The sequence below is a fragment of the Arachis hypogaea genome, chromosome 16 (assembly GCF_003086295.3).
Source record: "Arachis hypogaea cultivar Tifrunner chromosome 16, arahy.Tifrunner.gnm2.J5K5, whole genome shotgun sequence".
Classification (NCBI taxonomy): domain Eukaryota; kingdom Viridiplantae; phylum Streptophyta; class Magnoliopsida; order Fabales; family Fabaceae; genus Arachis; species Arachis hypogaea.
Window position 1 is genome coordinate 8,300,731 of NC_092051.1, and position 14,927 is coordinate 8,315,657.

The 14,927-nt window shown below is 36.5% G+C and overlaps 2 protein-coding genes across 2 annotated transcripts; one reads left to right on the forward strand and one right to left on the reverse strand.

Moving 5' to 3' along the window:
- Positions 1–1,920: 1,920 nt before the first annotated feature.
- Positions 1,921–4,345, reverse strand: LOC112756567 (protein FAR1-RELATED SEQUENCE 5-like). Its single transcript, XM_025805184.1, has 5 exons — positions 4,305–4,345; positions 4,206–4,260; positions 4,022–4,109; positions 3,799–3,902; positions 1,921–3,363 (listed from the first exon to the last, which is right to left on the reverse strand). The coding sequence occupies exons 1-5, from the start codon at positions 4,343–4,345 to the stop codon at positions 1,921–1,923; spliced, it is 1,731 nt and encodes a 576-aa protein (XP_025660969.1).
- A 4,512-nt stretch (positions 4,346–8,857) lies between these two features.
- LOC112755582 (transcription initiation factor IIB) lies at positions 8,858–13,126 on the forward strand. Its single transcript, XM_025803760.3, has 7 exons — positions 8,858–9,560; positions 10,307–10,331; positions 10,975–11,104; positions 11,197–11,327; positions 11,502–11,590; positions 12,426–12,502; positions 12,731–13,126. The coding sequence occupies exons 1-7, from the start codon at positions 9,208–9,210 to the stop codon at positions 12,862–12,864; spliced, it is 939 nt and encodes a 312-aa protein (XP_025659545.1). The 5' UTR covers positions 8,858–9,207; the 3' UTR covers positions 12,865–13,126.
- Positions 13,127–14,927: the final 1,801 nt, after the last annotated feature.

Below are 14,927 nucleotides of genomic sequence, written 5' to 3' on the forward strand. Positions count from 1 at the left end.
ATGTTTCTTTGGTCTTGGGCTGACGGTTTACTATTTCTGGGGTTGGGGGTTTGTTGGTTAGGGATCATGGTTGACGGTTTTAGGGTTTGTGGTGAAGGGTTTATTATGCATCTTTTTGGGTCGTGACTCTAACATTTATCTTCTTGTTACGTTATTATGTAATACTTACAATCTATTTCTTTATGCGTGGTTTACAAGGGTTGGCACAAAAAAAAATTTGAAAAATATCGTTACACACAACTTCGAATATGATATATTATTTTCATTGCATAAATAGTCATGAAGCTAGGCATTATTTTGTTCTAAATTACAGTGCATTGCATGCAATTGAAGTTAAATTTAAAGTCTTTCCACGTGTGGTTGAAAGTTTTTTGGAGATAGAAGTGTAACATTTAATACGGAGTAAATCGAAGAGCACACAAGTTTCTATCGTAACTGTGGTAGCCGAAAGGGTAGAAAGTGTTTGCTGGAAGGTTGTGAAAACGGATTATGGACATTAATGTATTGATTATGGAATTTAATTAAGCTCCTCGGGAACTGGTGTCATTAAGCAGTTCCAATTGGAATGGAGAGGGTGAGGACATGGTCGATGGGTCATGGTTCATGCGGTTTGGTGTTTGGTGTTTGGTGTTTGGCGTTTATGTAGTCAAAAGACAATAATTTTTCTATTAGTACTTTTCTAAAGTTAGTAATAGGGTTGCTAATAACAAGAAAATTGGTTTAAAAAACTTCTCCACCTGACAGTATTGTAAGAAAATTGGTTTAAGAAAAGCCCAGAAGGAAGTTTTGACTTTAATTTTATTACGACGAGGACTGCTTCTTCCTCATCGTCGTGACCATATCATATGCCTGCAAAACTAGTTACTTGTTAACATACAGCTCAATGGTAAACAAAAAAATAACACATCAAGAATGCCCTACGTGCATTAATTACTATGTTTATTTTCTTTACCCACAGCCTTATTTTCTGAATATTGGAGATAAAAAACATTGAGACACATAATAATGAAATAACTACTGCTGTTCCAGAACAGAATTAATTTAGTTAAAGGAATTAAATTGCATTAGTATTGAACCTTTTTATAGAGTTGATTTTATTGGTAACGTGTCATAGTAAATAGTCCATGCAGGAATAAGTAAGGTGGTAACCTTTGATCGCTTGCGTTTATTTATCCCAGCAGGTGATTTATCATTCCTCGCTGAAGGTTGTGCGCCTCCGTTGGGGCATCTAGTCCTCCAGTGCCCTAGCTTCCCGCATGTGCTACACTTTCTTTTGGTTTTCGGGGTAGACCCACATGCTTGACTCATCCGACCCGTGCCTTTTGTTCTAACACGAATCGGGTCCTTCACCCCGCAATCTTGTGCTGCTGTGATATCATCCGTTGATGGTCTTAGGCCGTACTTTATTTTAAGGAAGAGAGCATCACTCAGAAGCTTCTTTGAGTAAAGCTTGAAGTCTTCATCACTCATGCAAGCAACGCGCCCTAAACGCTTACATAGCTGGGAGAAAGCACCCAATCGTGTCCTATAGGTCACACTTCGGTCAGCAGTGTGTTGCTCAACACATTGGTTATGGACCTCCATTTTGGCTGCCTTAAACCACCTGCGCAGCACTAGGCTTTCAGGGATTTCCACTAAGTCAAGCCTAACACACACGGAAAGGATATGCACACAAGGAATACCAAACGACTCCATACGCATGCAGGTGCAAGTAAATCTGTTCGCGACAGGGTCCCTATAAACCTTCCAATTCATCTCAGGCCTTCGATACTTCTGGAGAGTGTATGCATGAGGGTTCTCAGTGTCGTTAAATTCACATATTCTAACACGAACACACCGTTTCAGGCTATCCCGGAATCTGAGAAACATTTCGCGGGTGAACATCGTCCACCCGGACTTTTCCAGCTCAACAAACTCTGTTTATAGCACAGGTGTTCCGTACCATGAATGAAAGTCTAGCTCGTCCTCGGTGTCACGCAGAAAATCCACACACCTTTGAAAATTTCTGACAAATTCTAACACCCCGTACCTGCTCTCGACAAACCTCCCTAGTTTGGCATGTAGTGACTCGCACCTAGAGGTAGTCCGTACTCCAGCAAAAAATCTACCGCGGATGTATGCGGTGGCCCAAGCGTGCTTTTTGGTGTACAAGTCCTTAACCCACTCAACCTCCCTAACACCGCACTCGTTGAGCATTGCCTCCCAATGCGCTTCGAACTCATCGATTTCCATATCTGCCAACATGCAGTGTCTAAACATTTGTGTGAATCTCGAGTCGCTTATGTTAGCAGTCGCGTTCCTCAGCAGATGCCAGGCACACAACCGATGATGTGCATCAGGAAATACAGACTGGATTGCTATCCGCATGGCTGGGTCGCCATCCGTGATGACCGATTGTGGTGCCTTACCTTGCATGCATTCCAGAAACTGGCGAAGAACCCAAATATATGACTCCTGTGATTCGCAGGAGACCATTGCTGTTCCAAATACGCATGTCTGGTTGTGGTGGTTTACTCCAGAAAAGACTACAACGGGTAGGTTGTACTTGTTGCGGCCATACGTAGCGTCGAATGCTAGCACATCGCCGAAAATCCCATAATCTTCCTGGCAACGACCGTCGCTCCAAAACAAGTTGCATAGGTGTTGCCCTGTCCCCAACTTGTAACGCCAAAACATTTTCCCATCCATGCGTGCCAGACCTTCCAAGTACCTAATAGCCGCACTTACATCTCCGCCTTGCAGACCTCTTTGTTTCCGTATCTCATTATACATATCTTGCTTTGTGAATGTTACCAGATTAAAACCCCCTAGTTGTGCTGCGAAAGACTCATAAATCTTAGGTATGCTAATCCCAATCTCCCTCATGCTTGTTAGCTGAGCAACTTCTACCTCAGATATCTTCCTGTGTGACAGCAGATAATCAATAAGCTTCCCATACGCAAGTTCGTGGTTATGCTCCTCGACAAAACGCGAGACATACCACCTCCCACTACCGTCTTTCCTCTTTATCCTCATCTCCGCCATGCATCCGCATCGGGTAACTACCTTATGCTCCCTTTTGCGATCAACCTTTTCCAACCATTTCTTCTCTCGAAATCCTTGCCTATTACAAACAAAAGTGTACCGCACGATCTCTCCGGCAGTGTTTCTAACAGTCTTGCCTCGCCGTGATGCAAAGCCCTTCAGTCGGCTGTAATTGTTATAGAAGCCGCCTGCCTCCTGAGGTGAAGAGAACTCCATTTCAAGAACATCTTCTGCTCGCAACCCATCCAAACCCAAGAAGCCGGGCAACATTGAAGCCCCCCTTCCTTCCCAATCGGATAACTCAGCATCTTCCTCCACTCTCGTATCAAACATTGTGTCCTGAAAAATTAAGACAAACATTTCGCTACCAACTTCATTATGTGGAATGAATTCTGTTTAAATATTGCATATCCATGCATATTAACGCTCTTGTCCATCAAAGCCTTTCATTTTAAATTAGTTTCAAAGTAAATTTTGCAAATGCAATGTTCATAGGTACTAACATGGTTATTAATTCAACCCTGAAAACTTGACCTGAAAAACTCCTTTTAGGATTATAAAATTAATATAATTATAACATTATCATGTTATAATTTAACATACAGTTTACCCAACCATCATAATGGTTGGCCACTACAACATCTTCATGCCAATCTATTTAATAAAGGATTTGTTTGTCGACGTTCATTGTCACAGATGCAAGTAGTGCATATTTCTTTCAATTTTGCAAACTTAACAAATACTACAGTCACGGCTAACTTAACAAAAAAACACCAATCTAGCATTTCTTCTACGCATCAGACTCATCACATCATAGTCACCACATAGAATATTAGTTCTCACAACATAACCCTCACACCTGCTAAGAGTACAACCAACTGCATGAACCATACCACCAATATGGTGTATCAGACCATTCCCATCCAATTAGATCCCACTAACACACTATATAAACAGAATGGCACGTATACCCATCGTACCTGTGGATTCGACATACCAGCATTGCCCTCCATCCAGTAATCCGCAAGAGGCTCATTCCACATATACGCATCCTTCCAAAACTTGCTACTTGATGCCATTATTACCTGAAAGACAAACATGTCAAACTGTAACAAACAATAAACTAGGGATTGTACAAACTTCTTTAGCACTTACGTAGATAAAAAAAACCCTTACTTTACCACCTCATCTACTATCCAACATGATTCCAACATCCTCACAGCCTCCACTTGCCAACTACAAACACAGACTTCCAAAAACACCACATGCATTACAACTACGACACAGAGAAGCAAACACATTCACCACTACCTCCTAACATTGCTACCAATACAGCTACAAACCAAGTTGTCACAAAATAAATACCGAAGGATTTTACACAAAAAAACGAATTGTATAAAGCATTTTTTGCAGCAGCGAATTCAGGGGTTTGTCACGAGATTAAGTAACAAACTCGGTTACCTCAACTTTTTTCACAACACAATTTATGCTCAATCACCTAATGAGGTCGACAATGCGGTTAAACCAACATTAACACATCGCAGAAATTTTCAACAAGATCATAAAATATTTATCAGAATTTTCAAGAACAACAACACCAGATTTCAGTAGTAAAAATTCCATTATTTCAGTGACAGGTTAAACTTTCAACAACAAAGTCACGATGGAGAAATTAAATTGAAAACAAAATGAAAATTGCCAGAATGAGTCTCAAAGGTGGACGGACTTACACATGGCGATGGGAACACCACGTGTACTCATATGCTTACCTAGAACTTCAACTCAAACCAACAAATTAAGGCCACTATCATTTTGGCCAACACATTTAATTATAATAACTTTCAACCACAAAAACATCATCCATTTCAGCTAACACATAACATTACTTCAACAACGATAAAAACATTCGGCAACAGATTCAATATAGGTAAATGAAATCAAAAAATAATTAAAAATAAATTAAAATGGCTAAGGGACGCTTACTTGCCCGGATGACTACCGACGGCGATGGTAGATGAGAAACTAAACTGATGGGATAAGCAAAGTGACAACAATGACCACCACCCCACGGACCGGTTGCTGGTTTTGTCTGCTGGAGCTTCCGGGAAAGCAATAGCAGGAAGGCAGCGACTGACCTTCAGAGCCTCACGCCCTACCACGACGAGCTGCACCCACCACCGGTGACGAACGACCTCCACTCCAAATAACTTTGTCCCCAGGTAAGACCTAACCAATCCGTAGACGCCGACACGAGTTGCATGCGAAATTGGAATCCACGGTGATTGAGGTTACGTAGCCTCACGTTGACAGTGTAAGCAAAAGCACAAAGCGAAGAAAGCAGATGAGGGGTAAGGCCAACCTCCAAAACACCACGGCTGGGTTCTCACCTACAGATTAGGGCACTGGTTGAGATTTGAAAACGACAACGTTTTCCATTAACAAGCAAAATTTTTTTGCCGTTTCCCCACCAGCCCTCCCTGCATCATTTCTTTGTTTTTTTTTTTTTTTTTTAGGTTCATATCCCTGCATCACTTCTAGAAGAGCCTTCATTGTTGTACCCTAACACCATCACCTAAACTAGCATTTTTTCAACAATGCGGCCACCGAATACCAAACCCAACTAAAATTTCAAACCTCCACACATTACTTGCATTTTCCTGTAATTAGGCCCAATGTCCACTGACCAAAAACAATAATATAAAGCCCAATGGCTACACATGTTACACCGGCTGGCTCACCTGATGTTTGGCTTAACTTTTACTCTCAAGCTTAACAGCTATCACTGTCCTTGTGGTCAGTTTTCATTTTATTGCAGGGACATTAAAGACATTACACAACCTACTACAAGACAAATTTTTTACTGATTACCTAACCGTACATGAATCACCAAAGATCCAAAAAAGTGGACTGGACCATTGAAAAAGTTTCCTAACTTATATCACTTTAGTGGAATAGGCCGGTTCGACCCGCTTTGTGATAGAATTTGACGGTGAAGAGTAAAATAGATTAACCTATTTTATCATTAAAGAACATAAGAATAAGAAAGAGGGAGAAATCTCACATAAAAGGAGAAATTTTATAGAAAAAAAGAAAAGCAAAAAGAGAAACTCTTATTAAACCTTCAACCATTAGACTTGAATATCATGAACAATTTAACTTTGCATTATTCAATAATTCCAATACATACCCACTTGAATAATATTACCAAGTTTGTATTCTTTGCTCGCGCAAGCATAAGTTATTAATTGCTATTTTGTTCGTTATTTAGGGCCCGTTTGGGAAACTTTAGAAGTAACTTTTTTTAATTTTTGACTTATGAAAAGTAGTAGTATTAATGTCGGGTGCAATTTTCAAAATCAAATTGCAACTTTTTAAGAAACTATTTTGGAGCTTATAGAGAAGTTAAAAAAAATGACTTCTCTCATAATACTTCTACTTTTTATTACATTTCTTTAAAATAAGCACTTTTAGAGTTAAAAATCCAAACATAAAATAACTTATTTATAAGTTACTTTTAACAGAATCATTTATTGTTTAAGTTATTTTATCAAAATGAGCTTAATTAAGTTAGTTAGCCAAATTATGCTTTAATTGTCAAATTGAAAGTTGGTCTTAATATGCCCATCAAAGCATCAACTTACTAAATTACTTACTAAATTATCATCCACTTTTTAGCACACTATTAATTTTCTTTGAACAAAATTGGCGTTTTTCGCTCTCGCACACACTTTATTTTTATTTTTTAGATTATGTCTCCTTTCTTGTACATATTTGCTTCATGATTCCTTGCATCCTCCACATATTGGTGCATTGACCTTGATGGATTCTATCATCTTGGAGTATTAATGTTGAATCTTATATATTTTCTCTAATAAAATCAAATTACCGTATATATTCTATAACTCAAAGTTTATTAGCTCGCGCGTGCGCACACATATTTTCAAAATTTTAAAATTATATGTTTACTTAAAATTTTATTTAAAGATTGGTATGATAAAAGAATTTAATTTTAATATATTGACAATAAAAATACTCAATTATTTAATTATATTTAATTTTTTTAAATAATTATTCATAAATAATATAGTCTCTACATACTTACCTAAAAGGTCGTAAATTCGAATCTTCTTATCTTTGATAAAAAAAAAATTTAATTTTATTAATATGACATTACATACAAAATGCATATTAAAATTATTTTATATTAATTGTGTATAAAATTATACTCAAATAAGCAAGAAAATAAATAATATCTAGCCGACATAACATTTTGAGAATATTTGAAGCTTATAGTATACTATTAAATTTTACCGTTCAATTACACAGTTTGGTAATTAAGTCCAATTAAATTGGTTCAAATTAAATAAAAACCACTTTCATCACACCAATGTATATCACATGTGTGTTTTAATAACACAACTTCTTCGTCTTCGTCTTCTTCTTTTTCTATTTCTCCGTTTTTTCCTCCTTCTCCTCTCCTCCTCCTTCTTCTTCTCATTCTCTTTTGTTATCGTAATCACCAACAACACCAACATTTTGCTAACAAAAACCAACATTTTGAATTGAATTTGAATTTATATAATGGACAATGTTCGGTTCATGTAGTATTATACAATGGTTTCGCTTTGATAATATTTTCGGTTTATTCTAGACGCAGGTGTTTCTGAATTCAAATTTATATAATGGACAAATGTTCGGTTCATTTGGTATTATAAAATGGTTTCGCTTTAATAATATTTTCGATTCATTTGCAGTCCAGGTGTGTTGTCGATAAATAATTTGTCCCAATGGTTGGAATAACTTTTAAGACAAATTGAAGGAATGGAATGAAATATAATAAAATTGAATAAAGTGATAATAAATAATTTCATTATTTTTTGCTAAAAAAGACTCAATCATTAACAAAAACACATCGAATTCATTTCTGGATCCAAATGAATCTCAATTAAACTAAGAAATAAACGAAATTACTTAAGGAATAAAAAATTTGGTCAATATTTATCAACATCATCAAGTGAACTTCAATTAACACACAAATGAACCAAAATAAATTAAGAAATGAACCGAAATTATTTAACGATGGCAGTAGAAAAAATCAAAACTAATAAAAATGTTCGTAAAATGTTGATATTATTGGTGATGACGATAACGAATCTGCATGTGCGAATTTGGAAGGAGGAGAAGGAGGAGAAGGAGAAAAAAATGAAAAAAGAGAAGGAGAAAGAAAAGTGTAATTTAAAAAATTGTTATAACAACTTGGTTAAAATTGATTAAGTATTTTGTTTCGACGTAGAATTTTTATTGTAAATTTTTCTATTAGTATTTGTTTGGAACAAATTTAATAATTTAATTAAAGTGAATAAATAATAAAGGAAAAGTATAGAGTACCAATAGATTATTTGTCAATTTATTATCAATAATAATTAATTATTATATTTTAAATATATGTATAAAAGGACACATCTAAAAAATACTTTTATAAAGATACTTCTATTAGACTCAATCATAAAAAAAATATTTTTATTAGACACATTTATAAAAATATTTTTATTAAACACAGTTATAAATAAAAATTGGTAAAAATTGACAGAAATGTAACGTAGCGGGATTGAATAATAAAAGTGTTGATTCCGAAACCTTCCATCCAAGCTAAGCTATCTCATCTCAGACCCATGTAAACCACATGACAATCCTAAACCAGCCAGTCATACGCATATACACACACGCAAAACATTTCAAATCCAAATATAAAAATTAAATTCTAAATAAGATAAATGATAAAATATTATTTTATTTATTTATCTCAATTCTCACCCCTTTTTTTCCCCAACCCGAACAAGACACTCATTCACCTTTTCTTCTATAAATACCAAACGCGCCCCCCTTTACTTCTATTGTTGCAAAACAATCTCCTCTTTGCTTTCTCTTCCTTTCGTTCTTCTTTTCCTTCCTCGAAACCAGAACTGCAAAATCCATAATCTTAAACACGAAAAATTGTAATAAAAAGAAGGAATAATCTCTCTCATCTCGAATCGAAACTCCAAATCAAAATCATACCGGAAAAACATTAAAGAGAATCATTAAAACCACCACCAACACCGAAAACCCTAGATCACAAAAAAGAGGGAGAAAGATATAAACGGTTTGTGAGAGAGAGAGAGAAAGAGAACCCTAAAGGACAACATGTCTGATGCGTTTTGCTCCGACTGCAAGCGGCAGACGGAGGTGGTTTTCGACCACTCCGCCGGCGACACCGTCTGCTCCGAGTGCGGTCTCGTTCTCGAGTCCCACTCCATTGACGAGACCTCGGAGTGGAGGACCTTTGCTAACGAGTCCGGGGATAACGATCCGGTTCGTGTCGGCGGGCCCACTAACCCGCTCCTTGCCGACGGTGGCCTTAGCACTGTCATCGCCAAGCCCAACGGCGCCAGCGGCGAGTTGTTCTCGTCTTCCCTTGGCCGCTGGCAGAACCGTGGCTCTAATCCTGATCGCGGTCTCATCCTCGCTTTCAAGACAATCGCCACTATGTCCGATAGGTATCGGTTTTGCGCGCTTGTTGTGTTTCCAATTGCGAATTTTGTTTTTATTCGTTGAAGAAATTATGTGAATTCGGAATTCTGCTTGATGATGATTCGCTTTGTTAGATCGGCATGTCCTTTTGTTAATTTGATTGTTTATTCGTTTGTTTTGAATTAGCGTTTCTTTTTATTTTTTTATTAAGTTGAAGGAAGAAAAATAATGTTTGATTGTGATTTATTTGCTTTGGGGTTTTCTTATGCGACTGTGTGTCTTGGTTGTGGTTGTAGTGATGGAACGGTTCTACGTGATTGGAAAGTTAGAATAAGAATAGAAAACTAAAGAAGGGGTTATGTGGATGGATTGATTTCTGGGTATTATGTAATGTCTGAGATGATCATGGTTGAGTGACTGAAAACATTCTGCTAGAACGTAGCACTGTCAATGCAATAATACAAGTGCTTGCAACTCTAGATGTTAACTCCAATCGTCCAAATCTAAAAGATAACCTTAGTGGTGTTTTAGTTTGGTTTGTTCTAAATTGACCAATCTTTTTTCAGTCGGAACTACTTCATTTAATTTTGTTTTCAGAATATCCCTTCCTTATTTGTCGAATCTAGGTGATATCAACTGAAACCGTTGCAGTTAAAATCTTAGAATTTTATTATTTGCATTATTTTGGTATATATGATGGATCAGTTACAAGCTTTCTCTTAAATGAGACAAGACAGTTGAGAAATTAACTGTTGTTGCTGATTGTGTTCAGGTTGGGACTCGTCGCAACCATCAAGGTATCTGATGCTCTCATACAGGATTAGCTTTCTTGTTCCTGCATTTTTTAATGAATGCCATACAAGTTGTGTGAAACTGGGTATTTAACACTTGTGGTTCACATCGAAGCTCTAATTCTACTATCTTCAACAAATCAATAATTATTTTTCATGTGTTGTAGCATTTGATAAATTCTGTTCTTGGCTAGTTGGGCTTCATTATTGTTTGGGTATGTTCCAAGACAGTAATTATAATGCTATGTTTGAATCATTTGACCTTAGAACTTGCTTCTTGAGGTTTGAGTAATTCATTATGTATGGCTCAGAAGTGCTTGGATCCCTGAAACTTCAATTTTTTGGAAATGGATAAATGCCTTTAAAACATTCCATGAGGTTCATATTGCTAGGAGATGACTATACTCGTTGTGCATGCTGTTTAAAACCATCCTTTGGCAATGAGTGGTAGCTAGGTGTATTGGTGGAAAAATTATGCCAAATTTGTCAGAAGAATACTGTGTTATTTGACGTGTCATTCCTTTTTACCATGATAGTCCTATTTAAATATTTATCTTTTGTTTGTCATGAACCTCAGGTTTCAAACTCTTCGTGTTAAGTTAATAAATATTTTAATCCTCTTATGTTGCATTTGGTTTTTTATTTTAAGGATCGAGCTAATGAGATATACAAGCGGGTTGAAGATCAGAAGTCTAGTAGAGGAAGAAATCAGGATGCATTATTGGCTGCTTGCCTCTACATTGCTTGTAGACAGGAGGACAAGCCACGCACTGTAAAGGGTACCACCTATGATTTTTTTAACATCTGGATGCTTCCTGATTTATCTTTCCCTATGTAAATGAGCTTCCCTGAACCTATGGATTTCAAATAGAAATTTGCTCTGTTGCCAATGGAGCGTCAAAGAAGGAAATTGGCCGAGCAAAAGAATACATAGTGAAACAACTGGGTTTGGAGAAAGGTCAATCTGTGGAGATGGGAACAATACATGCTGGTGACTTTATGGTGAGTTTTTTTTTTTTTTTTTGGTGGATGGGTGTGTGTGTGTGTGTGTGGTGTTTTTTTTTTTTGTGGGGGGGGGGGTATAGACATGAAACATGCTATTTTGATTGAGATATTAGCTTATTCACATAACTTTAATTGTTGTATAACTTATGTTATTTTCATCTAACTCTTCAGAGGCGATTTTGTTCTAATCTTGGTATGAATAATCAAGCTGTCAAAGCTGCTCAAGAAGCTGTTCAGAGATCAGAAGAGTTTGATATACGGTGAGTTCTTGTGTTTATCTGCTCACTGCTAAGGGTTGATTTTTCATCATTTCAGGTTTTTGTTTACTCTTCCATACTACTCTATGATTATGTTTTCATTGATAAGCATATGTGGAATAAATGTATATGGTGCTTATCCATGAAGTTTTATCCCTGAAACAAACACACCCTTGTTGTGAAATTTAGGTGGTAAAAGCAAAAACTGAACAGAACAAAATGAAGAATATCGGCTTAAAATTAGTTATTTATGAATATTTTAGACTGCAGTTTTGCTTTAGATTTAACCATGTCTTTTTAGAACAGAGTGAAAGGTGTGAATATGGGTCTGAAACATGCCATTTAACTTTGTGTGTGCTGTTTCTTTGTGAGAAGTGGATTGCATGGTGTGTTATGACAAGGGCCATGATATGAGGCATGTATAAGAGTGGAAACTGAGGAGGGGTGTGTGTGTGTGTGTGTGTACTACTAAGTGAAGACTCGATGTTGTACACAAGGATCTTCTTGAGGGTTGTATAGAATTAGCTTTCTATTTGAAGTCTCCTTATCAAAAAACAAGAGGTCTGAGTTCTGAGCATGTGAATGGACATTATTATGTGTGTCTTTGTTACATATGCATAACTAGTTCACTCATATTTCCGATGAACACTTTTAAATGACAAATGATTGCATTGTTGCTTGTATAAATCCATTCCTTATTTGTTAGGTTTCATTAACGTTCATGTGGAGTCTATTCCACTTCACCTTAATTGTTTCCAAAATTTCTTTTTGGCTATTCATAATCTTCAATTAGTTGCTAACTGTACTGTTACTATTAATCCTAATTACAATCTTCCAGGCGGAGTCCCATATCAATTGCTGCAGCAGTGATATACATCATAACTCAGCTGTCAGATGATAAAAAAGCTCTCAAAGGTTGGTGCACTACTTATATGATTAGATGAGAGATTTGAAGGCATAAATTGCAAACATATTGGCCTATTTGTTTGTATAAATTGTCTGTTGATCTGTTGATCTATATGGGGTTGGAACTTGGAACTAATTCGGATTTTTGAATTGGTTTCTTAAAAAAATATTCATATATATCATAGTTGCAGCTATTCCTTATTTCCTTTATTACACTTGTTATTTGTGTTGGTGCAGAAATATCATTAGCCACAGGAGTTGCAGAAGGAACCATTAGGAACTCGTACAAGGATCTTTACCCTCATGTTTCAAAAATAATACCAAACTGGTATGCAAAGGAGGAAGATTTGAAGAACCTTTGCAGCCCTTGAAATGTAGAACAGAAGAGAGCATAGCGGCCATATTTACAATTACATCTTAGATGCCATGGAGGAGCATTCTGTTTTGGATGTACTGGACTCTTTTATTTTATACTTTACTTTGCAAAGAAAGCGCCTTATCTTATTTTTTAACCACTCTACTTGCTATTAACTCTACCGTTCATTTTGGTTCACCCTCCCTATTTGATGATTAATTCCTGGGGAAGGAGGGGCCATAGATATAAAAAGTTGCTTGACCTTGAAAGAGTTCAAATTTCACGACTTTCTTCTTCTTAGCCCTTTTATTGAATTGGCTATTTGTATTTGTAGCTTTGTAGATTACTATGTAGGCAAAGTATTTGATGACTCTCTCAGAGTTCCATTCGATGGAGCTGCTTCAAGTATTTATAATATAGTCCAGTTCATTATGGTGTATTTGCTACCCAAATACTTCTAATACCAATTTAATAATCACACTCCAAAAACACCTAAAACAGCACTGCGCAAACAGCAACTCTGCACTTGCTTCTTCGGAGGATGCTACTGCTCTGTTCTAGGTTGAATGCTTCAATGGTATTGCTGCTTACTTGTTTATCTACTGAAAGAGAAGGAACCAGAAGCCTCCTATTGTCTCCTAACTCTGCTGCTGTGCTTATCCCAAGCGGGTATCCCATGCTACCGTCGTACTGGAGTTCGAGGTGGTAGCAGTGTTACAGTCCAGTTGAGGGAGAGCCAATTTTGGTGGCCGAGCCCCGCGATTATGTGAGAGCCCAGATTGTTCCCTTCGCGCGGTGCCCAGGAGAAGCCGCAACTAGGTTGGTTACAATGAGTGGAAGCATTATGTTTAACACCAAGGTTTATACCCAAAAGCCAAAATCAAGTCCTAATCGCATGTTATTGGCATAAAGAGTTCTAATTGCTTGATTTCATTAATTGTTATTAGTCTGAGTTACTCTGAGCTCTCCGTTTTGGATGTTGAGTTTGGGGTTAGTTAGAGAGTGGTTAAATTAGTTTTGAAGTGCTTGAGGTTGTTTCCCTACTCGTTACTCATAAGCAAATACAATAAAATGAGTTGGGGCTATATTGTAAATATTTTAGAGAATTCCATCAAATACTTTGCCAATTATGTAAGATTTCTTTGCGATTCTGTAAAAGTGGGTATCTGAGGGGATATTAAAAAATGTGACAAAACTGCAAAAGTTTTCTTGTGGGAATGGAGTGGGCTGGGAATGAGGATAAAGATCTTTCTACAGAGAACTGGTGGGGATTACATTCTTATTCAGTGGGACTTCTGTTTCGAAAATAATTTTATGTATATTAATTAAATTAATTTAACAGGAGATTTTATTTTTGTTGAATTATTATGTCTGTGAAATGAAGTCATGATAGTAGCAATAATTTGTCCGACAAGTCAAGGACTAATATATTGCGGATCTGAGCTTCATTTAAAAGTCTATCGCTGACCAATGAGTTGCTGCATATACAAAGCAGAAATTGCATTTCACATTTGTCGTTTTGTGAAAAGTTTAAAATTCTTACAAATTCAAATAAAACACTCTACAAGAAAGTCAAAATAATAAAGTTTGGACAGAAGATTAACTAGTAATAAATACGATTGATGTTACAAAATTTAAAAGATTAATTTAAAATAACAGATGAAAGTTGAGGGACAGTTTTAACAATTCACCCTATCAATTAATTTGCAATTTTTACAAAAAATATCATTTATTTAATAAAAAAAAAAAAAAAAAGAGAAGAGTTGAGCAAGCATGGGCAATATTCATATTTTTGTTGCTCTCACAGAGTTGTTCAACAATTTGAATTTGTACACATCACATATAGTTTGTTACACGTGCCTGAAACAAAGTTGAGATTCCAGTGATGTTTCAAAGTTCAAACTTTGAACACTTGACAGACAAAGAAGTCGCTATGAAAAGTGCAAACCCCCAAAAGATGTGAGTGTGTTTTACTTTTGGTAAATAGATCAGAGGTAGCTGAAGCTAATAATATCACAAGATTCACGTGCTTAATGGAGTGTTTGGATGGATGGTTACTAACAAAATGACATGAAAACG

Coding starts and splice junctions, on each gene's coding strand:
- LOC112756567 (XM_025805184.1), bottom strand. CDS start 4,345: ATGTTAGGAGGTAGTGGTGAATGTGTTTGCTTCTCTGTGTC. Junction 4,261..4,304: donor TGTGTTTGCTTCTCTGTGTC/GTAGTTGTAATG, acceptor CTGTGTTTGTAG/TTGGCAAGTGGAGGCTGTGA. Junction 4,110..4,205: donor GTTGGATAGTAGATGAGGTG/GTAAAGTAAGGG, acceptor TTTGTCTTTCAG/GTAATAATGGCATCAAGTAG.
- LOC112755582 (XM_025803760.3), top strand. CDS start 9,208: ATGTCTGATGCGTTTTGCTCCGACTGCAAGCGGCAGACGGAGGTGGTT. Junction 10,332..10,974: donor GACTCGTCGCAACCATCAAG/GTATCTGATGCT, acceptor TTTTATTTTAAG/GATCGAGCTAATGAGATATA. Junction 11,328..11,501: donor TACATGCTGGTGACTTTATG/GTGAGTTTTTTT, acceptor CTAACTCTTCAG/AGGCGATTTTGTTCTAATCT.